This window comes from Raphanus sativus, chromosome 6 (genome assembly GCF_000801105.2).
Source record: "Raphanus sativus cultivar WK10039 chromosome 6, ASM80110v3, whole genome shotgun sequence".
In the NCBI taxonomy this organism is placed as follows: domain Eukaryota; kingdom Viridiplantae; phylum Streptophyta; class Magnoliopsida; order Brassicales; family Brassicaceae; genus Raphanus; species Raphanus sativus.
The window spans coordinates 16907188-16932347 of record NC_079516.1 but is presented as its reverse complement, the minus strand read 5'-3'; the positions used below and the strand labels follow the sequence as shown (position 1 = coordinate 16932347).

Genomic DNA, 25160 nt, shown 5'->3' with positions numbered 1-25160 from the left:
CTACTTTTAATGAAGGGTTTAGATTTGAACGTTTAGGATTTAGGGTTTAGATTTTATGTTTTAGGGTTTAGATTTGATGTTTTAGGGTTTAGGGTATAAAGTTTAGGGTTTAGAGTTGAGGATTTAGGGTTTATAGTTGAGGTTTCAGGGTTTAGGGTTTAGGATATTGAATTTAGGGTATATAGTTTAGGGTTTAGGGTTTAGAGTTGAAGATTTAGGGTTTAGGGTTTAGAATTGGGGGTTTAGGATTTAGAATTTTGGATTAAAATTTTGAAAAGCATATAAAAACAAAGATATAAGAGTCTTTAACATTTTAATAAATAAAGTATTTTTGAAAATGTGTACTTAGTGGTGGTAAAGATGAATAATGGTAACTTCAAAGTGGTATTTTTGAAAATTCCCCTTATATTTTCCCGAAAATAATTAATTTATAACTAACACAAGATTTGATCAGCTACGTGTGAATATTTGTAGAAGCGAGGCTCCGAGCTTCATATACGTATAATAGCCGTAGATATTTTGTACAGTTCATTGTGACCGTTCGTTATAGATACTAACTAAGGTCAATCGTGACGATCAAAGCACTGGATGTTTTCAAAGGCGTGTGCTCGTCTCGAGGAAGGTGTTATCAACCACGTGGCGTTATATCATTTGTTGTCTATACCTAAAAAGAGCACCCGGGAAGAAGAGAAAAACACTTGGCATATGCATGAGAAATAATCAGCAGCATGTACAAATTTTAAACTTTCCAACACTATAGTTTCTTGACCGAAGGCATACACTGTTTTATAACACTGTTGTTGTATAAATCAATACAGTCCACTTGGAAAAATCTTTACAAGGAACGACACTTGTATCGAGCAAAGATTTTGAAGTTCCACATATCCATGCACACGTACCATTGAGATTAAACGATATCAACCTTACGTGATCCATGATCGGATCTACTGATACTCTCTTTCCTTCTGAACGATCTCTGACTCTGGCTGAATATCCGAGAAAATATCTTGACCGGACCACGCGCTTCTCTTATAGTTTCCGAACCGGCCCGATCCTGGTCTAAATCATCGGATAGTTTCTTCACTAATTCCACAAAATGTCTACGGTATGTTGGATACCTTGATACCGTTTTAGTTAGCCCTTGAATCCTAACAAAACCCAAAGACAAAGTTCAAAGATAGAAACTTTAGCCTCTCTGATATAAAAATATAGAAACTTTTTAGACAGTTAAGTTTACCTGCGAGCAAAGGCGTCAAGCTCAGCTCTTTTACGCTCGGTGAGAAGAGGAGAAGATGAATCAGCAGCATACGAGTTCTTCAGCCTCTCTGAGTCTCCGTACAGCAAAACCAACCTTCCGAGATACTCTTCTTCTTCATCAGTTAAGTTTGTAGCTTTCATCTGCTCCTTTAATATCAGAAACGGATTCAGAAACCAATCAAAGAAGGCATCTTTCGGCCTGTTCTTGGTAGTTAGTTCAGTTACACCGTCTCCTGCACCATAAACATTGTGTCATTTTGTTCAAATCCTCTTTGATGATGATTCAAGAAAAAAACAAAGAAAAGGTTGAGAGACTTACTGAGTAACAAGCCGGAAGTATTGGCTTTAACAGAGCGTAGAATCTCGTAAAGAAATGCATAAGCTGGTAAGCCAACGCTGATCACTTGGCTGCCATTACTGGACCTCGCCTCTTCGATATCTTTTGAGTTTATCAGTCCTTCACTCGCCAAAACGTCTCCAAACTTCCTACATTCCACAAAGAGACCATCCAAAAGCTGCAAGGTTTCAACACACATCAAAACCTCAAAAAAAAAATCTCTATTTTGCTATTTGGGTTTTGATGTAATACTTACGTCAAGAGGCTTAACATCAATCATAGGAACTTTCACTGACCCTACTCTTGTTGAAGTCATGTTCTTGACAGAGTCTGGTCTTTGTACAGGACCTGAAAAAGCCGTTTCGTTTTTTCGATACTTGGGCCTTGGGAAGCAAGATCCTTCCTTCATGTCAAGTATATCAGTGCTATACTCGTCGTAGATGGACACAGAGGCGACCACAAAGCATAGTCCGTAGTGAAACGATGATTCTTGATATGAGACAACTCCTGCATAAGCACCAAGGAAGATACTAGAGACCGCTGAACCAAGAACTGCTCCTGCGACAGCCAAAGGCCAAAGTAAGATGGCAAGGCCTGCTACGGGGACACACATTGTCTCCAGGAATGGACCTTCCCGTCCAACGAGGTCGTGAAACAGACGGTGCCAGCCTTTGAAGAGCATGTAAGGGCTTTTGCACAAGGCTACGAGTGAGATCACAGGGAAAGCAACAAGAATCCCGAGAGCTGAAGTTATCAAAGCCCCTGGAAGTTGAAGTAGCCTGTAAATAAAAATGCAGACAGAAAGTAAGCTGGGCAATTTAACCTGACACGGAAATCCAAACCGAAACCGACTAAAAAATACTTGACACGAAACCGAATGGAAAATTTACAATTTATAAGTATATGTTAATTTGTTTGCAACGTAATATAAAATTTTAAATATTAAATTTAAAGTTTAAAAATGTTTAATTTCAATTATTATTAGTTTTTTATTATTTTGCAAAATTTTATATAGATATAATTTTTAGCTATATATATGTGTGTATATATAGCTAAATTTTATGGAATTTGGGTAGTTTGAGTTTTCTCAGTTTTAAAACTACCTCTATTCGATTATTTTATGGAATTTGGGTAGTTTGAGTTTTCTCAGTTTTTCGGGTTTAGAGGTATTTTTTAGGTATTTCTATTATAAATCCGAACAGACATCACATGTTAGTTCCAAATCTTTAGGACCGGATTCGAAAATAGCCGATCCAAACCCCAAAACCGAATGACCATGCCTAGTAAGCTCTATTGAAAGATACGTTCAAACTCAAAGAAGTAGCATAAACATATACCTTATCTCATGATAGTTCTTATCCGGGCAACATCTTCTAATCTCATCCATGAGTGAGAAGTAGGAGTGAAAGCACACGTCTCTAAAGTCACGGACAACAATGAAGCTGCGCTTGACGGTGCTCCAAGTTCCATCACAAAAGCAATGGAGAAGCGGGGAAGACTTGCCCTCGCCAACGGCATCAAAGGTGGCGAAAATTGGGGAGAGAAAACCATATAAAGCTCCTCCAAGAACACTTGCTAAGACACCAAGAATTGGCCAGAGAATGATGGCGGCAGAAAGACATAAGCATATAAAGAGCTTCAAGACCGGTCCTAATTGTTTGGCACTGAGAAGAATCAAACAAAGAGAGTCTTTAACGCCTAAGAGACACACAAAAAAAAAGGACAATGGAATGTTTTCAGGAGAGGAGTTAGTTACCTCACTATTGACTAGAACGTCCAAACGATGTGGATGGGCAAAAGGCTTAGTATGATAGCAGAGTTGCCTATAGTCACAACGAGGCATACGAGTGGGCACAGAACGATACCTAAGTAACAAAGAAAGCACTGTTCCATTATATTTGGATTTGACAAGAACAAATGAGCCTAAACAGAATCAAAATGCTTGAAACATGGAAACAATGTTTAAAGGAAACTATTAAGTCCATACCTTTGATGACACCCAGTAACAGCAATGCAGTGAAATAAGGAAGGAACACTAAGAACTGCAACAAAGAAGCAAGAAATCCCTTTGGAGGCTCCATTTGAATTTTGAATCTTTCATGAATTTAACAAAAACCCATCTCTCAAGAACCAGTCACACACGCCTTCCAAAGAGCTTCAACGCTATTTTGGTATTTGATTATGGAGTCCTGGAAGCAGAGAGTGAGTGACTCAACTGAGCTTAGAAGAAGCAAACAAGTGCTGGAGAGAACAGAAACAGAGTACAGATGAGTATTTTCTTCATCTTTACGAAACGTTGAAGCTCTCTCTTTCTCTCTTTGTAAGACTGTAACACAAATCTTTTATAAGTATTACAAATAAACAAAACGAAGTGAAATCTCTATCTTTCTGATGCAGCTTTAAAAATCTCACATGAGCAATGATCTGCGGTTAAGAAATCGTTTCTCTTTCACGAGATAAGATTTTTAAAATTTTAAATTAAACACGAGAACCAAAGAAACATACCTCTTTGTCCGAAGAAGAAGTAGTACTGAGGGGATGCTTTCGAATTATCTTCTCTAATAGTAATAATTTGTTTTTGTGGATGGCTTGAGCTTAACGCATTAGGAAATATCTCAACTTACAGATAACGAGGCATATAGAGGACAAACGAAGTTAACATCAACGGAGATGCCATGAAATGTCAAATAAATTCATATCGGCAGATAAATTTTGTATTAAATGTGGTGGTAGCTACTTTTTGTCGTCTAAAATTTTTTTTATCGGGGTTTTTATTTTCTTAAACAAGATACTCTATTTGTTTCATATTTTCACTATAAGATTAATGTTTTTGCTCACAAATTAAGAAACCGATTAAATTTTCTGCTTTAGCATTATTTAATATATGATTTTGTTTGTTTTTATTAATTAATGAGTTAAGAGTAAAAGTGAAAACAGAAAAACATGTAATATTTGTTTTAAAAATGTAAAATAACACTTATAACAAAAAAAAAAAAAAACTAAAACGACACTTAATATGAAATGGATAGAGTAATATTCTTGCAATATTTGTAATAAGTAACAAATTTTTTTAGTTTTCGCTGTTTTCATGTATCTCGTATTTTTATGAATTAATAATGATAAATTGGAATTTTAAAACATTATTTTTGTAATTTTTCTAAAATTATTAAAAATAATTAATCACATAAAATAATATATTTATCATCAAAATTTAATATTTTAATATACATAAACACCCAACAACAAAACTATTTTCTGAAAACAAAGGAAGTATCTAAATGAAACTTTTTGCTGATAATATAATTAAATAATGTTATTCTTGTAGTATTAATTATTTATCATGGAAACCAATGGTGAAATTTTGAAGAAAAAAAACGTACAACTATTAATCTATTTATAAGCACTTCGTAAATAAATATCAAATTAAAATTCTATTTTTAAATTAGTACATTTTCTAAATTTATAGAGGAATAGTAAAAATAGTCGGAGATCATTTACAAAAAAAAAGGTACTACTCAATTTTAATAAATATTTTCTTTGTAAATTAGATCATGATTATGTTTCAAGAATATTATGACAACCCACTGTAATTAGATAATTTAGACTTGGGATGATCTATACTATTAAAGTAAAATACCTAATAATTTTTTGCCACTGTCTTTTCAAGTTAATTACATGTCTATGCCATTGGCTTTTTTTAAAAGAAAATCGACAACTCTTTTACATCCAGCCTTTCAAATATAACAAGCCCATCTCCCACAAAATCTGTAAGTCCATTTACTTTTAACTTCCAAAACATAAATTAATGGCCAGCCCATCAATATCATGTGTTGATCAAACGTTATACCAAGAAATCCCATATAACTGAACTTCTCTTTTTCTCAAACACTAAAACCTGAAATGAAAACAATGACCAAGATGAATATAACACCTACATATATTTTGGTAGATACTTTAATCAAACAAAAAAATAAAAAATAAAAATATATATTTAATCATCTTATTTTTTTTCAATGCCCTATACAAATAATTATGGTATATTTCGAATTTTATATTAGAATATTTATTTAAAACTCTAATCTATACTATTAAAACAACCAATAAATTTATACCATTTCTATTTGAACAATAATTTACAAAATTTAACGAATCATCCCATAAATTTCGTTATACCAAATCTATTTATTGCGGTATATTCTTTAACTCAGTCATTAATTCCTCTTCCTATTATAAATCAAAAAAATTATATTGTTACCCAAAATATAGAGAGAGAATATTATATGATCTGGCTAAAATCACGGCATCAAGAATTACATCTACTCATATTGCTTGTGCAATACCCAAAAAATATATTTGGATTTGAAATTGTTAACTCAACCTTCCTAATATTAACAGTTATTAATATTGAAATCAATACCATAAAATCCCGTGAGATAAGATCTAGAGTATGCGACAAGTTACACGGCAAACCTAAATACATATCCCTTCGACCTATTCCTATTATATATACCAGTCTCCTCTTCCTAACCCTCACCGTCAAATACGGAAATGGCTACAGAAAAGTAAATCCAAAAATCGAGTTCATTTTCTGAAAAAGTGGCCATTCGAGACGCACTATTAAATTAGTTCATGTCAAGGTTCTCCACTCTTGGATCCAAAACATTCAACAATCAGGTGAAACCACAGAATTCATCTTGGCTGATAGAGAATGTAAGCAATCCTAACTAATTATTTATGGTTTTGAAATATGTATTCTTATTTAAAAGTTCTACTGTGTTCTTAAGTTTTTCAATCTGCTTTGTTTATTGTACAAGCATGATAAGATTCATGCAATATGTAAAATGACTTACATTGAGAGTAAAAGGAGGCTTCTTTCAGTTGGAGTATGGCACAACATTCGGATTTTCCAAGTTAGACCTGCAATTGGAGCTTTTCGATCAACAGGCCATACAAGATGGTTTTTAATTACAGTACAGCCATTACTCAATCCAATCACATGAATGATGAGTTGTATCTTACTTTGACCGACTTTCAAACTGTTTTGTCTGGAACTCTTGATGAAAACAAATTAATTGGTAAACAAAAAAAAGTCATTTTAGATTTGATACTGTAAGTTTTTGCTATCAATACTAACCTGTTTCCATTTTACATTATATCTAATGTAAAAAATACTAAGTTTCTGAAAAGAACTTATCTTTTATATTAAAGTCATGTTTTCTTTCATAGAAGAATGAAATCCGTAGTTTTTTATCTGGAATTGGTAATTTATTCTTCAGGAATATATCTATCCTGGACCAAATGTTTAGGTTAAATACAAAAAAACATTTACCACAAATAGTAATCTTTTTCAGAGTAAATATGTAAATGATCTATTCTGTATTTATTCTAATGAAAGCGCAAATTAAGGGATGAATCTTCGAAATCTGAAATCAAACAAAACGTTACCATTCAATATCTGCTTTTTAAAAATCTCATATATGAGTGGTACTACGAATAAGAACTTGTGATATTCTAATTACCATTTGGTTGTCTTTCAACGCTTCTTATCACTTTCTCAAAGAGATCTGAAAAGGAAAAATCAACAACCATCTCAAATTCATCTTTCTTCTCAAGATTTTCACTACGGCTCTGACATGAAAAACAATTAAAATTTCTTTTTTTAAATTTTGATATATATGTTAGTGTTGGAAGAAATACAAGAGGAAAGCGTTTGAGAATATGACTTACAGATATAGGGTATGGTGAAATTCTCCGTAGATCTATCGACTTTTGAAGCGTCTCTTTGGCTTTGTCTCTTTGGCTTTGGTAGTCAAAAAGAAAGAGAAGAATAAGCAACAGATTTAACTAAAACAGATTACTTGCATTGAGTTTTAAAAACTTTACATGCATGTCTCGGATCGAAGAAAATATTTGGATAATTACCTTTTTATAACCCACAGAGATGAACAACACATGCGATTACTCCTTTTGATTCTGTGGGATGAATGGATGTCGATTGCTTTTCTTTTTTTTTTCTCTTCAACAATCGATTGCTTTTCTAAATCCGAGAGAAGTGTCTGAGAAAAATAAAGTGTCGGCAGAGTTTTTGACTTTCTTGCACTATTTGATTTTTTTAAAAATAATAGTGACCATTCACTTTTTCGTCTTTTTAATTAAACATAAGAAAAATTTATAAATATTTTGGGCCATCTTATATTGTGTGCTAAGCCCAGTTATATATGCAAAAAGTCTTAATTCATATTCCCATTAGAACTAATAAGATTGAAAATTAATTTCAAAATCCCATTAAACAAATCTGAGAATATGATACTAATTACACTTTAAAAATAAATTTACATAATTAACACAAATCATCTACTACTACCCAAACATATACATAATGATCACCCAAAAAAGTAAACAAGAAATACAAAACTATACAAAACACATTAGATATCTATAATTTTAAAATTACATATAAAGTTATTAATTATTACAAATTTATAAAATCATATATATTAGTTTATTAGTTGTGATAGTAAAATTTATCTGATAATATATAAAAAACGAAACCAATTAATATTTGAACTCTTTCAAAACTTCTCAATTATAAATACACATATATATATATATATATATTATTAATTACAATCAGATTAGATATTATTACATTTATATATCAATACTTATCATCCTAATTATATAAAACAACTACTACATATATAACATAAAAACACTTACTAAAATGATATAAATATAATATGTCAAAAATATAATTTTAAAATAGACAATCCCGCGTTTTGAAAGCGCGGGTCAAAATCTAGTTTATGCTTAAAGCAAAATAGCTGCTTTGACAACTGCCATTTTAGTGTTCAAGTAATCGGCAGTTTAATGATTCTCCACTTGTTAATTCTTTCTTTGGACAAGAATATGATTCGTTTTGTTGTAACGATTCTTCTTTTTGTGATTTTGCAGTGATCTAGAACGAGGGAATATATAATAAATAATGTTTATAATATATAGTTGCATATTATTTGATGTGTTACGAATGGCAGAAACGTGTATTCTAGTTTACTGACAACTTTTTTGGGTTAACCTCAATATTCTGCTGCGTGATCTCTTCCTTTATCATTATCATTAGGTCTGGCCATAAATTTAAACCGAACCAAAATATCTAACTCCGTCCGAAATGTGAAAATATCCAAACGAATTTTGTAAAGTGGTACAAAAGATATATGAAACCGAAATGTTAATAACCAAACCCGAACGGATAACCCGATAAATCTGAAATTAATAGTTAATATAAATATTTTGAAATATATATAAAAGTATTTAAATTATTAGATTCAATATTTATGGTCATATGATATATAAAAATAAATATTAAATTTTTTAAAAAAACTCTTTAAGTACAAAATTAGTTATAAATAAGTACTTTATAATTTACTCATTGAAATAATATGTCTACTCTCTATAAAGTAATGAACATTGTTTACAAATGATGTTTGTTTTCATGCTTGATTTAACATTTTATTATTATTTTATCAATTTTATGTGTGATAGATTATTTCTTATTTAATTTATGTGTTTTTAATGTTTTGCTTTATTTTTTTTGTTATTTACTTCGGTTATATCCGAACCAAACTGATATAACATGAATCCGAACAATATATTGTTATTTTATGGATTTTAGGACGCATTACAATTTTAAACCAAACCAAAATGTTATTATTCGAATCCGACTTGTATTAATAAAATTTTAGTATGGATTTTAGGAGCGTAAATTCAAGAACCCAAAAATCCAAAAAATCCGATCCGAATGCCAACGGGTATTCGAACACGTCTAAAGCTAATCATCATCCAGTGTTTTAAACCCTTTTTGAGAAAAAGAAATCAAACAAAAAGTTGTTACTTCCACTAGAAAATGAATGCGTACTTAATATTAAAAAACATTTCATGGTAATTTAAAACCGTGATACATCAAACCTCGTGTCAGATTTGGATACTGAAGTGTCGAAGTAGTACTCGATCACAAGTAAATCTGTCTATTTGGGCTAACAGAAGTATTGGAACAGATGCTTTAGAGGATGAAGATTCCTAATATGCATCGCTTTGTCAAAGGCCTTTTAGTTAGGGCCCAACAAGGTTTATTAAATATCACAAGTTCACAACACCTATTATGTGACATGTCATGTCATTAACAAATTGTTCTTTGAAAGTACATACAAGTGGGGAAGGAAAACAAGAAATGGTGCCGTACTTACTGTCAAAGATGTTGACTTTAAGCAGTTACTTTTGACTACCATTCTCAAATTACCGGTTTTTAGGTTTAACTTTTACAAAGACAATCATTTCATTTCAAATCACTTACTTACTGTGATTCTGTTTTCTTTGAATGCAAAGTGAGGCGGAACCAAAAAAAGGGGGAAATTAAAAAACGACATCGTTAGGGAGGTCAACAAGTTGACTTTTCGCAAATTACTTTTGACTACTAAGCCCAATTAACGGTTTCACAACACTAACCGCTTTGGTTATCCTCACCTGAAATCACGATAAAGTAGGTCATTGTAATAAAAAAACTATATCATATATTTAAAATAGTAAGTTAAAATAAATCACGCCTCCACTCCCGGAACTCACGTCCTCTTTATATACATTCCAACAATAGCAAGCTTCCACACAACCTTCTCTCTTTTATAATATTTGTTTCTCTCTCGTTCTTGTTTTGTTTTGAATAATGATTTCGTATTCTAATAATCCTTTTGTTTGCACTTTTGTTTTTCTCCTATCAATTGGCAACACGATTGCATTCTCCTCGAGTTCGTTGCCTCATGTTCAAGATCCGAATCTAGTAGTTGACGAGGTCAATAGGTACGATTGCTATAACAATTTTGCTTTATAAATATAAAACGTTACTGTGATTCAATTGTTTATACAATGTATAGCATTTTATTCCGTAAACGTCTTTCATTCGTTTCGTTCACTTGTAAATTGTAATCATGGTTTACTATATGACTCACTCGCATCACTCTATTGTACAAAGATTTTGTAAACTAAGAAATTAAGAAGACCCTAACCATTGACAAAACTAGTTTTGGTTCACATTAAAGTTTTCCTTCCAATGATTCTTTGAACTTTCTGCAAACTACTCACACTACATTTGCATTTTTGATTCATCAAAAATCAAGAAAACCTTTTAGGAGAAAAAAAGCATTTCATATTTAACAGTGCTATCTAGTTAGCTAGATTTTTCTATTTATATAATGGGTTTCCCAAGCTAGCTAGAGTCTAGTGTTTATCACTATATACCCGATTGTGGCCGACATTTTTTCCACAGCTATCACATTTAAATAGATCGACTTTACAATTAATACGAATGTTTGTATATTTTCTATATTCATTGTAGAAGTCTATTCAATGCGTCAAGGAGGAGCCTGGCCTACCTATCCTGTAGAACCGGAAATCCTATCGATGACTGTTGGCGTTGCGATCCAAATTGGGAGAAAAACCGCCAACGGCTAGCCGATTGTGCTATAGGGTTTGGCAAACACGCTATTGGAGGCCGCGGTGGCCGATTTTACGTGGTTACAGATCCGGGCAACGACGATCCAGTAAATCCTAGACCGGGAACTCTAAGACATGCGGTCACGCAAGAAGAGCCATTATGGATCGTTTTCAAGAGAGATATGGTCATTAGGCTCAAGAAAGAACTGATTATCACATCTTTTAAGACGATTGATGGTAGAGGCTCAAGTGTTCACATAACCGATGGACCATGCATCAAGATCCACTATGCAACTAACATCATCATTCATGGAATTAACATCCATGACTGCAAACCAGGATCAGGTGAGACAAATTTAGACTATAGTTTCTTAGTGAATGTTTGATATAAAATAGAACCAAAACGTCTTTATAAAACATGCTAATATTTATTGACATTTCACCCGAAAACACATGCTAATATTTTGTTTTATAGGTGGCATGATAAAAGATGGCCCACATCACACCGGATGGTGGGTCCCATCAGATGGAGACGCAGTGGCTATATTTGGAGGAAAGCATGTGTGGATCGACCATTGCTCGTTCTCCAACTGCGATGACGGTCTCATAGACGCCATACATGGTTCGACGGCTATAACCATATCGAACAACCACATGACGCACCATGACAAGGTCATGCTTTTGGGGCACAGCGATAGCTACACACAGGACAAGAACATGCAAGTCACCATTGCCTTTAATCATTTCGGTGAAGGGCTTGTGCAAAGGATGCCACGGTAAGCAATTTACAATTTTACCCTCATCGCACACACACATAGTCACCTTGATATATGTTTGGGTGCGAGGTCCGAATCACGCGCATAAAGAGTTTGCATGTGAAAGCTTGAATTTATAGAGTATGAAAAAGTCAACAAAAGGAAAATGAGACTTTTTAAACCACCACCGACCGATCACATCACTAGCTATATGTATAAGGTTTATTTCATTAAATGACACGAACATAAATGCATGATATCCAGAAAAAGCAAATAGACCATTCGCTTACAGATGTACAATATTGATTTTCATCTAATTCAAGACGTTTAGAGGAAATACTTTAGCTGGTTTCTGACTTTCAGTACACATTTGAGTGTGTATCTAGCTATACTTGGGAAAATTTTATACGTACGTCCTGAAGATTCACGCAGTGGATATAGGAAGATGCATGGATGAAAAGTTAATCAACATCAATACTAGGAAACTGTAAATAATATATAAAGGTTATTATTTTCTTGGTTAGACCATGAAATGAACACGTTAGTAATAGTTGAGTATGTTACTAATAGTCAGGGTTTTATAATAAACAGGTGCAGGCATGGATATTTCCACGTGGTGAACAATGATTATACTCACTGGGAAATGTATGCCATCGGTGGAAGCGCTTCTCCGACGATATACAGCCAAGGCAATAGGTTTCTTGCTCCTAATACCCGGTTTAATAAAGAGGTACATTGTTGTGAAATATTCATAATATATATTTTTAAGAAATAATCATAATATACACTAATATATATATATATATATATATATATATATATATATATATGTATTATTAGTTAAGTAGATGTAACATGTGGCATTTAACCCCAGTATTTAGTTTAGCCAGGTTTGTAGTTTTGTATAGTATGGATGTTGGACGACTAAAATTAAACAGTGACATATATGAAAATACATATATTCACATGTGTTTTTTTTTTAACAATAGGTTACAAAACATGAAGATGCACCCGAAAGCAAATGGAGAAATTGGAATTGGAGATCGGAAGGGGATATGTTGTTGAACGGAGCATATTTCCGGCAATCCGGTGCTGGAGCTTCATCGACTTATGCAAGAGCTTCTAGTCTAAGTGCGAGGCCATCATCGCTTGTGGGTTCCATCACGACGGCAGCAGGAACACTAAGTTGTCGGCGAGGTCGTCGCTGTTGATTGATCAGTATAACAATGCTAATGAAATCGTTAAGAGAAAATAATAGTATACTATTATAATATCAATGTTTATGCAGTGGTTCGTATGTTCGAATGAATGGTAAAAGACTTCTTTTTGTTTTATGTTTTTCATAGTAATGTTACAAGTGTAATGCGTCTGCTATGTCTCTGGACATTTGGGAGAGATGATTTCTAAATTTATATTAATATATAGTTTGTGTTTGTTTTGTTAACAAAGAAGTTGATCTAAGCATATATTTCTTCAGATCGAGATCGTGATATGTTAATTTGGTTTAATTTATTTTTTTCTGTCTTTGATCTTCCCAAGCCCCAACCTTTTCTTTAGATGCCTATGTGGGATACCAGTCGAGCCATCGACTCAAAATAAACTAATTTTAATTTTAGTTTACTACCTCAAAAATCTGGGCAATTTTTAATTAGTGATTGCAGTAATTATTAGTAACAAACTTGGCATGTTAAGAGATCGAATTGTCTTTAGTGATTTGAGGAAGAAAGTTCGGTGATCAATTTATCATGGATAACGGGGTAAAGTCATGCCCAGAAATGTCATTGATATTTTGAGTTGACAATAAAAAAATCCACTAACGCTATAAAAAGTTGTCGGCCACTCGTGAATGGGCACGCTATTTACGTCCAGTTTTCTAGACAGGACACATTTTTCGGGGCTATCTATGATCTTTGATCATCGCCATAATGCATGGGTGCATAACTAGCTAGCTAGTAGTATGGCTAATCGTAACATAATAACCACAGGATTGAGCTTGATACTTTTTTGTCCTCTTTATGATCCTGATAATTGATGTACATAATCTTGGGTAACCTGTATTCCACGCGCATACTTAACTTTTTTTTGTTCTTGAAATCAATGTAACAAATGTCATTATGCAGACAGAACAAAGTTTACTTTTGCCATAGATTCCAAAAATCATAAAAGTATCACATGAGTAGTCAAAAGGACATCATTTGGTCTCCTGCAGTGTGTTCAAAAGAAAAATAAGCCGGCTCCTCCCACCGCAGCAACGGCAACGGTTGAAAAAGATACAGAGGCGGGGCTGGATGGCGAGGCATTGACATCCGATTCTGGTTGTGCAAGAGAGTCATCTTTCTCTCCGGTGGGGCTAATATTGGGCATGTAATCATCCACCACCTGGACGCCGCCCGGTGCAAGTTCTAAAGGGATTTCGTAATCGGGGTTATCTTGAGACGGACCAAGGCTATCTATCAAGCTCTTCGTAGCGTTGTCTGCTGCTTTCTTGGTGTCGTCAACAACAGGTTGAAGTTTTTCAGCTTCAGCTGCTAATGTTGCGTTAACGATGGTTAGAATTACGAGAATGAAGACTAAGAAAAACCGGCTTGCCATGGTATATGTATATATGTGTGTTGATGATTATGATCCCCTGGTCTCTTTTGTTGAATGTTTGGGGTATATTTTCTAATTGTATTTACAATGTTCTGTGAGGTTTACAGAGCAGATGATTGATTAAACTTTCAAGGACAATTGAAGGGAAATGGGAATGGAGATTTGGAATTTAAACTTGTAAGGGAGATGGACGTATTAGATTAAGTGTTTTATTAGGTTAGTTTGCTATTTAGGGGGTTAAGGTGTTTGTGTTGTTTTTACCCATATTTGAGTACCTGAGCTATTCTCCTTTTCTCTATAAATAAGAAAATATGGTTTTACATATTTATAGCATATTGTTAGGGTATTCTAACTAGCTATTTGTCTTCAAATGCATGTATCTGATAACTGAAGACAATCTATTCATCAGAAGCTAATTATTTGTAATTAATCTATATTTTACCTTTTTGTGTAAAATTACATTCTCTTTTTTTTTTGTTTTATGGTAATGTATAGTTTAGAGAAAAAAATTGGTCAGGCGGTAATGTATAGTTCTAACATGGAGTTTTCCTTGCTAAGTTTTATTTGAATTTTCCTGTATATTGTTTGTCATTGATCTTCAGCAATCGCTGTCAGTACTAGAACATGTACTAGCCAATTGGAAAATGGACGTAAATTACCAGTATAGTAGACCCTTTTAACCATAAGAATTTTATGGTCGTTATAACGACTAAAGATCTTATGATCAAATTAATCATAAATTAACACAAGCTAAACATTTATTACAAACATCAAATCCTAACCTTCCTAATATGCACGAATTCTTTTTTTCTTTTTGAATGAATTTTAAATTATATTCATCAAAAGTCCTTTTTAATGAATTCAAATGAACCTGAGTGCAAACCTTTTTTAAGGAAGCGAAAAAAAGAAAAACGAAACGAGCCTTTTAAGTGTAATATGAAACACAAGAGTAACATTTGATCATATGCAGAAGAACCATGCAACTGCGGCGAGAACAGATCCGGAGATAGAGATCCCTAGCAATGATGAGGCTCTTCCCGTGGGAGCTGAAGCTTCAGGGCCCTCGCTAGGGCTTCCTTCGTCAGGAGACATGTTTGGAGTCGGAGCTGGTGGAGACGAGGGGGAGGGTGAGTCGGACGAGCTGGAAGGACCTTCAGACGAGCTGGTAGGACCTTCAGACGAGCTGGTAGGACCTCCGGAGCTTGAGTCGGGGCTTGGAGACGGAGTTTTGGCTGACGAAGATGTCGGGGACTTTGCGGGGGCGCCACCACCTGAGGATGGGGAAGCGCTTGGAGTAGAGGTAGTGTTCTTCTTGGCTGCGGTGGGAGCAGAAGCCGTAGGCGGCGAGGTTGGGGCGGAGGCGGTTGGTTTTGGGGACCCTGCGGCTGCTTGTTTTGAGGACCCTGCGGCTGCTTGTTTTGGGGATGCTGCAGCGGCGGGAGAAGGAGTGGGTGAGCTTTTGTTGCCGTTGGCTTTAGGAGCTCCGGCTGGAGTTGGAGGATCAGCGGCGAAGACGGCGTTAATGGCCAGCACGGCAACGGCCAGAGATAGAAGCGTAAAGGTCCTTGTCATCTTTATGTGAATGTTGAGATTTTCTTTTAAGTGCGGTAATTAATTATTAAATTATTTGTTTTTGTGTCACTCAATTTTGAGTGGCTGTTGGTAACGGTGAAAAAATATTAAAGGGGGAGAAAATAGCTATTTTAATTTATAGGGGAGTCCAGAGATTTGACCGTAGTTTTTGTTGACCGGGTCCATAGGAGCTTGTTTTGGAATTTGATTGCTTTCATTTTTTTTTGTATAGTAAAAGAGAGAACATGTTGTGGTGCATGGTGGTGTTCATCTCAACTTTCAAGACACAATGTGGCAAGAAAGTGAAGATTAGTATGGTTTTACTATTTTTCTAGTCTAAATTTAGACAAGAAAGTGAAGATTAGTATGGTTGTACTATTTTTCTTCCCCCCAACGTTTTGTAGTAGACAAGTGGTGGTAAGTCTACTAGGGCATCAAATTTTTTCAGAAAAGGTTTAAAAGCATTTTTCACCATTAATTAGTTAGGTCTTACTTAGATTGTAAACAATTGTTATTTGCTAAACAAATTTGTTAGATAAGTAGTTCTTTTTCTCTGTAAAATTTTGATATTTTTCAATGACAAGAAAATATACTCTCTCCGTTTCAAATTAATTGTCGTTATAAAGCAAAATTTTTGTTTCAAAATAAGTGTCATTTTCGGTTTTAAATACAAAATTTATTGACAATATTCTCTATTCTATTTTTTTATTGTTTAAAATATGGTTAGGTGTATTGGTAATAGTATTTTTATTTTGAAAATATGTAAAATTAAATGTTTTTTAATCTGTGTGAATAAATGTAGAACGACAACTAATGTGAAACGAAGAGAGTATTTGTTTTAGGATTTTTACACTAAACCTAAACCTCAATAACTTTTATTATTATAAACATCTTTTCATATATAAAAGAAAAAAATTAGCTTGGGGCAGCTAGGCCTGGGTGTTCGGGTACCCATTCGGGTACGGATCGGTTCTTTCGGGTATCGGTTCTTTCGGGTTTGAAAACTAAAACCCATTCGGGTATTATAAAATTTCGGATCGGATTCGAGTCGGGTCTTTCCGGGTTCGGGTGGGTTCGGTTCTGATATAAAAGAATCTGAAATAACCGAATAACCAATGTATCTATAACGGGTTCGGATAATAGTACCCAAAATAACCATATTATCCGATTCAGTTCGGGTATTTTGTATCCAAACTACTCAGATTTACCAAAAAATAACCAAATATACTCATTTGACACAGTTTTGTTTAAGTACTTCTATCCAAACTACAATATTTTATCCGAAAATATACAAAATTATTGAAAATAACTAATATATTAAATTTATAATTAAAATTAAAATAATTATACATATAATTATAAATAATATATTGAAATATATATTTTATTTCGGATATCTTCGGATACCCATTTGGTTTTCGGTTCGGGTCGGGTTGGATACCGGTTCTTCGGATACAACAGTTTAGGACCCAAACAGTTATTTCTGAAGAACCGAATAAATCCGATACCCTGATTTTTCGGATCGGTTCCGGTTCGGGTCCTCGGGTCCGGTTTTTGTGCCCAGACCTAGGGGCAGCTATCAGTGTTCGCACTGCTCTCTATCTAATTACTTCGGATACATCACAATTAAGCTTTAAAATGGGCTAATAAAAAGGCCCGTACAATTGCAAGGCCCAAGAAAGACTGTGTCGACGTGGTACACGACATACATACACCTGTACTTGCCTTATAGTTTGGTCTTCTTCTTCTTCCTTTTTATTTGTTCCTTCCACTCTCAATCTTTTCGGCTTCCCCGTCGATAACCATCTTCGCCTTTTTCAGCGACAATTACTGCGAATTCCTCGGTAAGTTCTCGTCGAATCTTATTACAGGCACATCATGTCGCTATAGAGATACCCAATACTCATCTAATTCCCAGTAATTACATTAGCTTTCTCGTAAAAAATTCTATATTGAAAACTCTGTAACCGAAAACTCCATAGTGTCGTGTATACGAGATTGGCATAATATATACACACATAGTCACATACTATTGTCTGGATATGTTACTCTGTATTTAGATTACATTACTTCTTTGCCTTAAGACATGTTCTGTTTCAAACAATAGTCAGAGTTGGAACTAAAATAGTTTTTACTTTCTGTGTCTTGAATTGGTGCTTCTATATTAATATGTTTGTCAAGAGATTCGTTTTTTTTTTCTTTCTCTTTCATGTGTATTTGCTTTCCATTGGTCTGAGCTCTGTGGTTACAATGCAGTGTCTACCAAAAGCAGCTATGCCTAAAAGAGCAGCAGAGTCGCCTCCTTCATCAGAAACCCAAGGAGTCAAACCTGCGGACTCTTTTGGTGATTACAGATCTCAAGTATCTCAACTCCTGTCTCAAGAAGAGAAGAAGATCTCGCTTCTTCGCGATCAAGAAGAAGCCACTATGAGCCATTCCAGCACCGCGATAGGAGCCGGGATGTCACATCTAAAGAAAGAGGATTTGAATGTCTTGTTAAGGCAGTGCGTGAGGGATCTAACTCCAGAAGTTAATGAGGTTATTATTATTTATTATAACATCAAAAAGTTATCATATCGTTTATTATATATACTAGTTCTTGATGGGAAAGATTTGCGAAAATCGCAGATGCATATGCGTGTATGCAGCATGAAACTGTTTTCAGACAAGGCTACCAGATGTAATAATGTTCCTGCAGAATCTAAAGAGGCAACTGTATCTGTATGTCTTTTTTGCTTTCATGGTTTTTTTTTTCATTTTGTATTTCGTCTTCTTCTTCTTGTCTCACAATGGTTACTTTAGGAAGATGATGTAGAAACTCTTCTGTGTAACCCTGATATTGTCAAGAAATTAACGTCCCAGTACTCAAATGTTCTTTATCATGAGGTAAAAAAAGATGTAATATAGCATTATAGCTAGTGCCCTGGGGAGAGATGCTAATAGCTTTTTCTGTGTGTATGGTCTGCTTTTGAAAAAAGCTGGAGGATATGCAGCAGCAACTCGAGAACCTCCTTGATGATGTGGTAGCTACTTGCAGGTATGTAGTCAGACTCTTTCGTGTAGGATTGAAACATTCTTTCTTTAATTGTTACTTATTGAGTCTTGTGAAAACAGACCTATGACTCGCACTGAAAAGCTAGATCTTCAGAAAGCGATCGTGGAGTTACCTGGCGGGAATCGTGACCGGATCGCTGGGATAGTGGAAGAACATTGCAGAACATCTGGCAAGGATTTCTCTGACGAGGTTATAGCCAACCTGGATCAGTCGGTAAGACAGAATAATACAAAGTTCGGTAAGTTAAAAGTGGAAGACTAATAGCAAACTGTGTGTGTGTTTTTCAGGAGGACAATATAATGCTATGGAGATTGCATTTCTATGTAGGAGCAGTCAAGAATGCTCAGAAGCTCGCTAGCTAACGTAGACTGTGTATATGGGTGATGGTTAGGGGGTGTTGGAATGGTGTGAAGTGATGCTTTCAAACCGGTCTCGAATCCTCTATATACTGTTTTTGTTTTCTTCCTCCTCATAAACTGGTTTAAACCGGTTTTGATTTTGCAAGACGTTGATCAAAGATTGAGATTGGCTGGTCTATTACAATTTTTATGGATGGGTATACATACATGTTCTTTCGACGTCTTGTCTCGTCATCATCTTGAGTATGATGAACACTGGTTAGTTATAGATTACCTGCCTAACATAAAAGATTATATTTAACACTGTATTTGCGAAAGATGGTTTACCCCAAACACCATTCAATTTCGAAGAGTAGACAAGTAATTATTCTAAGCCAATTAGAGATTAGAACTTTTTAACTGTCCGTAGATGGGCTCAAATATAGAAGTATTGATAGATGGACTGAATAACAAGGAATAAAGGCCCATCGGAACTGGAATCTATATAGAAAGACAACAATACCCCTGGATGGATCTTCTGAAAGGTTAATTGGGGAAGAAGAAAACACTTCTTCTATATTCATCTGTTCTTGGCTTCGAAGCACAGCTCTCTCCTCTCGACTTGTACTATCTGTTTCCCCTTCGTCTTCGTCGTCCAGGTAAATCTCTCTTTCTCCGTCTTCTTCACACTCTTTGAGATCTCTCTAGTCGATTTCGCATGTTCTCGAATTTCTGGGTAATCGATTGCTGTTAAATTACTTAATTGTCACCTGTTATTGTAGATTGTAAGAATGACTCAATCATCCGTAGATGTACCGGCAAAGGGAGGGTTCAGCTTCGATCTGTGCAAGCGTAACAACATGCTTATCGAAAAGGGTCTTAAAGCTCCTTCCTTTTTGAAGACCGGTACTACCATCGTCGGTTTGATCTTCAAGGTCCCCCCTCTTTCTCTCTTGGTGTTATATACATGCTTGTTCAACCCTAACTCTATCTAGTCAATTGAATCTATATAGTTATTAATCTCTTAGCTAAAGTGAGAACCGATACTATTTTGTTGTTAAGATGATGCATATATATGTCAGTCTGTAGAGATTCGGTTAGTTAATAAGTTGAGGCCTAAAGTCTCAGTGTTACAGGGGACTAGATAGTTTGGTGTTCTTGTGTTTAGCACTGTTGTTTAGTAAATGGTTTTGTGTGTTAAGCTGATTTTCAGTATCTTCTGGTGTTTTTGAATAGGATGGTGTGATACTAGGCGCTGATACACGAGCAACTGAGGGACCTATCGTTGCTGATAAGAACTGCGAGAAGATTCACTACATGGCTCCTAACATATACTGCTGTGGTGCTGGAACCGCTGCTGACACTGAAGCTGTTACTGGTATGAATGATGTTTTTTTTTCCCTGTTAAGAACTCTGATCTAGTTTGGTGTTGATGCTTCGTTTCTATCTCATTTGTCTAGATATGGTCAGCTCACAGCTGAGGTTGCATCGTTACCAGACTGGCCGAGACTCTCGTGTCATCACTGCCTTGACCCTTCTCAAAAAACACCTTTTCAGGTAATGTTTTTCTTTATAACCTCATTCCTTAGAGGAACATATAGATGACTTAACTACCTAAACTTCGTCCAGCTATCAAGGTCATGTCTCAGCTGCTCTTGTCCTTGGTGGAGTGGATATCACCGGTCCTCATCTGCATACCGTAAGTTTAAAACAGATGATATCTTCTGAGAAGAGATTTTGTTTTGTTTGTTGTTTATTTACGTTACTTTTTAACTTATGCGCAGATATACCCACACGGTTCAACTGACACTCTACCATTCGCAACAATGGGTTCTGGTTCTCTTGCTGCTATGTCTGTCTTTGAGGCAAAGTATAAAGAAGGTCTAACTGTAAGTAAATCTGAGGAACATTTCATCTTTCAATTTCAAGATGTGTCATTTGCTACTTTCTATTGATTCTCTTGTTACAATATCCCCCCAGAGAGATGAAGGAATCAAGCTGGTCGCTGAAGCCATATGCTCGGGAATATTTAACGACCTGGGTAGTGGTAGCAACGTGGACATCTGCGTGATCACAAAGGTTTGTCCTCACCCTTCTTTGCCTGATAACTTAGGTTTCAATTACAGAACTCTTGGTCAGCATATGTGATTTGTAATATATCATATCATAGACATTTACAGTGACCTAGTAAATCGCCATTGAACCACGTAGAACTCAACTCTTTGCATTACCATTAGATATATGCAAAAGACCACTTCAAATCAAACTCTTTTTTACATTCTCTTCTGTCTTGTTCGTTGCTTGCTGAATTTGTTGTAATTGTATTTGGCAAACAGGGTAACAAGGAATATCTCAGGAACTACATGGAGCCAAACCCAAGAACCTATGTCAGCAGCAAAGGCTATTCATTCACCAAGAAAACCGGTAAGCTAATCTCTCTCTTTACTGGATCAAACACAACATGATTTAGTCTCAAGAGTCCCACCCCAACAAAACTTGCTTCTGAGATTGTAACGCTAGCCTTGGCTTTAACCTAAACCCTTTTCTCACTTGAGTTTATCTTACATATGAAAACAGAGATTCTTCGCACGAAAATCACCCCATTGATGGAGCGAGTTGAGATTACAGAAGTGGGTGAAGCTATGGAAGAATGAATGGATCTCTCTCAAGTCTCTTTGCTTTTGCATTCATCTTTACCAAGATCAAAACTTAGTGTGCGTGAAACATATTAGTCTCGTCTTTCTTTACCAATGTGAAGGATTATTCCGAATCTTTTCTTTTACCAATCTTAAAGGATATCAACGGAATTAGACTTCGAAATTTCTTTGTTTGGAATCTTATGGAACGAATTTTATCAAAGTTACTCGTTTAACATTTGGTTTGTGGACCAAGCTAGTCTGCAAATCTCCTAGTCAGCATAAAAGAAGTGTTCTCTCTTATACTTTGGATCATCCTGAGTTTCTTCCATCGTCATTCTCTGTTTCTAAATCCAGAAGGCATAATTTCATGTTCAACCACCACATGCTTTCTCAGCTGAAACAGTCTTTCAAACCAAAAATGTCATTGCAGTAGAAGGAAAAAAAAAACAGAATGTCATTGCAGTAGAAGGAAAAAAAAACAGACACAAGTTCATTATCCAGATGAACTAACAGATGACTGAAAACGTAGAAAACAAGCTTGTATGCTCTTGCAGCTGTTTTGTTTCAGCCTTAAACTATAAACACGTCAAAGTTTAAATAGTCGCCTGAAGCCAAACTTCAAATTGCTCGACGCACACAGGCACACAGAACCAGGGAGCTCAATGCTTATATATTATTTTTGATAAATTGCACACATCCTTAGTTAACTCCATTCCAATAAAGGGAGACTCGTATTTTATAACAATAACTTACAAATAAACCTAATGGAATGGAATCCAACAGATCGCAAGTTTGTAACTTGTAATTAAAAAAAAAGTATGAAATGTACAAAATCTAAGGATTCGATCCAAAATTCAAACACTTCATATCTCAGCACCATTAAAGTATTGATAGTAGCGAAAAACAACACTTATAATCCAGAAAAGAGACTGAAACAAAATGCGGATTGAGAGATTTGGTGTAAAAAAGATCTAAATCCTGATGTTGAAGTAATCAGAGTCAAAGTGATGCAATCTGACATATCCATCTTCACCTCCACTTGAGAAACTGTTGAACAAAAAACAAAACTCACAAACTCAGTAACAAAGCCAAAAGAATCACAGTATCAACAATGAATAAGATAATGTGTCATACCTCTTTCCATCAGGGTTGAATGCCAAAGCATTTATAGGTCCAAAATGACCTTTCACACCACCAATCTCCTCTTGCAGAATCTACAAATTGTTATCACCAACACACAGTTATATAAATATATACATGTTCCTGGTTGCAATTTTCAAGTAAGAAAAGATCTTATCATAACACTAACCTTGTCATAAAACTTAGCCTCGAACTTTCCAGCACGATGATCAGTGGTTGTAACAGCTGATGCATCTTGACCACCTCCAAGCACAACCTATGAAAGAGCAGAGACAACATTAAAGACTAGTTGAAATCGAATTCAATCTTCTTTGACGTATTCTCATTACATACATGGTCAAGAAGTGGAGACATGGAGACGGCATTTACAGGCACCCCTGAAACGTAAGTCTTAAGAAGAGTCAGCGTTCTCATGTCCCACAGCTGAAACAGTTAAAAACAAAACCAAATCAGAGTCTTTATCAGAAATATGTATAGACCCGTGCAACTACCAAACGAAAGATAGAATAGAAGGAAACACATGCCTTTGCAGTTTTGTCAAGTGAACCAGTAATGAAGTGAGAATCATCAGCTGCTTTAGTGAGCGACGTGATTGTATTCTTATGCCCCACTTCCGCATCTGACTCCTTGAGCAATTTTCCAGTCTAGTAACAAACAATTGGCAAGCAGCACCATATTCGTTAGCTTTTAAGAGTGAAACTGATAACAGCATCTTAAGAAACTATTTGAATTTACCTCAGCATCCCAGATCCTGAGCACAGCATCTTCACCACCACTAACAATGGTTTGGTTCAATGGTCCCCAAACAGCTCTGTTTATCCTCTTCCTCCCATTAGGGCTCTCAAGGACAAGCACAGACTCACTAACCTCTGCAACAACAAAGTTTCCTCTTTTACACATACAGTAAATAGAATAGCAACATGTAAAAAAGCAACAAACTAACGGTCTGCAGGATCTTCAGCGATGCGTTTGACATGAATAGCAGAAGTACGCTCCATGAAGGGATCAGTGGTGATAACCGCGAGCTTATCTCCAAGAGAAAAATCAACAGACCTCGCGGGAGAACCAAACTTGAAACTGAACAACTGTTGTCCGGTTTTCACATCCCATAGCTTAGCAGTCTGATCAGCACTTCCGGTTATCAACGTCAACGAGTCCCCTTAAAAAATTCACCAAAAGAAATAAACTTTAAATCAAACGAACAAAAAGGGTTTCTACACAACATCAATTCAAAACCCTAACTAATCAATCAAGTCCACCACTTTTCGAGGGGGGCTTACTTGAGACATCACAACACCAAACGGCACCGTTGTGACCACGGAAGGTTCCATGGCGTTCGCCGTTGTCAGCATACCAGAGAGTGGGAGTGTGATCCTTGGCGCAGGAGAAGAGCATGTCTCCATCTCTGTTGTACCTGAGGAACGTCAATGGACGTTCGTGTCCCTTCATCAGTATCGGCCTCATCCTCTTTCTTCTTTTCTAGTCTTTTTTTTAATCTGAGAACAGATACAGAAAAAAAATCGATTAGAGGTTTAAGGGAAAATATCAGATCTGATTTAAACGGATTCGAGGATGAGCGAGAGCTATACCAAGATGAGAAAGTTGCAGTGGCGATAAACAAACGAAGGAGAAGGAGAAGGAGAAGGAAGGAAGCTACGACACGAATAAAACCCTAATGTTGAAGTGTGCTCTGTTTTGACAAATATACCCTTTCTTTTCTTTCTACGACACCGTTTTTAGTCTCGACCCAGCTAAACCGGATAATTGATCCGACCGGGTCCTCTATGGTAGGTCACTACAAGAAAAAAACAGTGAATTACATCACTTAACTTGTATCACAAAAATAAATGATTTTATTTTAAATTACTTATTTAGAAATGATACAAATATAATCAATTTAAGATCAGTTATGATAATTGATTTTATTATTAATTAAATTAACATCAGTTTAGTTAAATGATATAACTTTTATCAATTTGTATCCCTTTGACA

The 25160-nt window shown here is 35.3% G+C and overlaps 6 protein-coding genes and 1 non-coding gene across 8 annotated transcripts; 4 read left to right on the top strand and 3 right to left on the bottom strand.

The window, feature by feature from the left end:
- Positions 1-724: 724 nt before the first annotated feature.
- On the bottom strand, positions 725-4251 carry LOC108809701 (uncharacterized membrane protein At3g27390). The gene is made up of 8 exons (XR_008935011.1): positions 4100-4251; positions 3582-3835; positions 3351-3459; positions 2932-3258; positions 1851-2373; positions 1577-1772; positions 1238-1490; positions 725-1148 (listed from the first exon to the last, which is right to left on the bottom strand). It is a non-coding gene; the product is annotated as an uncharacterized membrane protein At3g27390 (transcript).
- Positions 4252-10244: 5993 nt separating this feature from the next.
- LOC108806773 (putative pectate lyase 11) lies at positions 10245-13265 on the top strand. 2 transcript variants are annotated; one of them, XM_056988295.1, is made up of 5 exons: positions 10245-10444; positions 10983-11422; positions 11553-11853; positions 12424-12562; positions 12822-13265. In XM_056988295.1, exons 1-5 carry the CDS (start codon positions 10311-10313, stop codon positions 13041-13043), a joined length of 1236 nt encoding a protein of 411 aa, XP_056844275.1. In that variant the 5' UTR covers positions 10245-10310; the 3' UTR covers positions 13044-13265. The 2 variants fall into 2 exon arrangements, with proteins under 2 accessions (XP_056844275.1, XP_056844274.1); XM_056988294.1 differs by having other exon boundaries at positions 10246-10444; positions 10980-11422.
- A 701-nt stretch (positions 13266-13966) lies between these two features.
- LOC130496295 (uncharacterized) lies at positions 13967-14835 on the bottom strand. Its single transcript, XM_056988268.1, has one exon. The coding sequence runs from the start codon at positions 14422-14424 to the stop codon at positions 14047-14049; it is 378 nt and encodes a 125-aa protein (XP_056844248.1). The 5' UTR covers positions 14425-14835; the 3' UTR covers positions 13967-14046.
- A 358-nt stretch (positions 14836-15193) lies between these two features.
- On the top strand, positions 15194-16579 carry LOC108810276 (uncharacterized). The gene has a single exon (XM_018582398.2). It carries the CDS (start codon positions 15389-15391, stop codon positions 16004-16006), a length of 618 nt encoding a protein of 205 aa, XP_018437900.1. The 5' UTR covers positions 15194-15388; the 3' UTR covers positions 16007-16579.
- A 1132-nt stretch (positions 16580-17711) lies between these two features.
- On the top strand, positions 17712-19629 carry LOC108809190 (uncharacterized). The gene is made up of 7 exons (XM_018581328.2): positions 17712-17840; positions 18253-18534; positions 18625-18717; positions 18799-18882; positions 18975-19033; positions 19111-19264; positions 19339-19629. The coding sequence occupies exons 2-7, from the start codon at positions 18271-18273 to the stop codon at positions 19411-19413; spliced, it is 729 nt and encodes a 242-aa protein (XP_018436830.2). The 5' UTR covers positions 17712-17840; positions 18253-18270; the 3' UTR covers positions 19414-19629.
- Positions 19630-19933: 304 nt separating this feature from the next.
- Positions 19934-22263, top strand: LOC108807095 (proteasome subunit beta type-7-A). Its single transcript, XM_018579347.2, has 9 exons — positions 19934-20048; positions 20172-20324; positions 20626-20767; positions 20850-20946; positions 21019-21088; positions 21174-21278; positions 21370-21468; positions 21726-21813; positions 21967-22263. The coding sequence occupies exons 2-9, from the start codon at positions 20181-20183 to the stop codon at positions 22041-22043; spliced, it is 822 nt and encodes a 273-aa protein (XP_018434849.1). The 5' UTR covers positions 19934-20048; positions 20172-20180; the 3' UTR covers positions 22044-22263.
- A 547-nt stretch (positions 22264-22810) lies between these two features.
- On the bottom strand, positions 22811-24837 carry LOC108807310 (eukaryotic translation initiation factor 3 subunit I-like). Its single transcript, XM_018579581.2, has 9 exons — positions 24758-24837; positions 24449-24664; positions 24112-24327; positions 23904-24037; positions 23693-23812; positions 23502-23591; positions 23338-23424; positions 23163-23242; positions 22811-23075 (listed from the first exon to the last, which is right to left on the bottom strand). Exons 2-9 carry the CDS (start codon positions 24630-24632, stop codon positions 23000-23002), a joined length of 987 nt encoding a protein of 328 aa, XP_018435083.1. The 5' UTR covers positions 24633-24664; positions 24758-24837; the 3' UTR covers positions 22811-22999.
- Between the last annotated feature and the right edge of the window lie 323 nt (positions 24838-25160).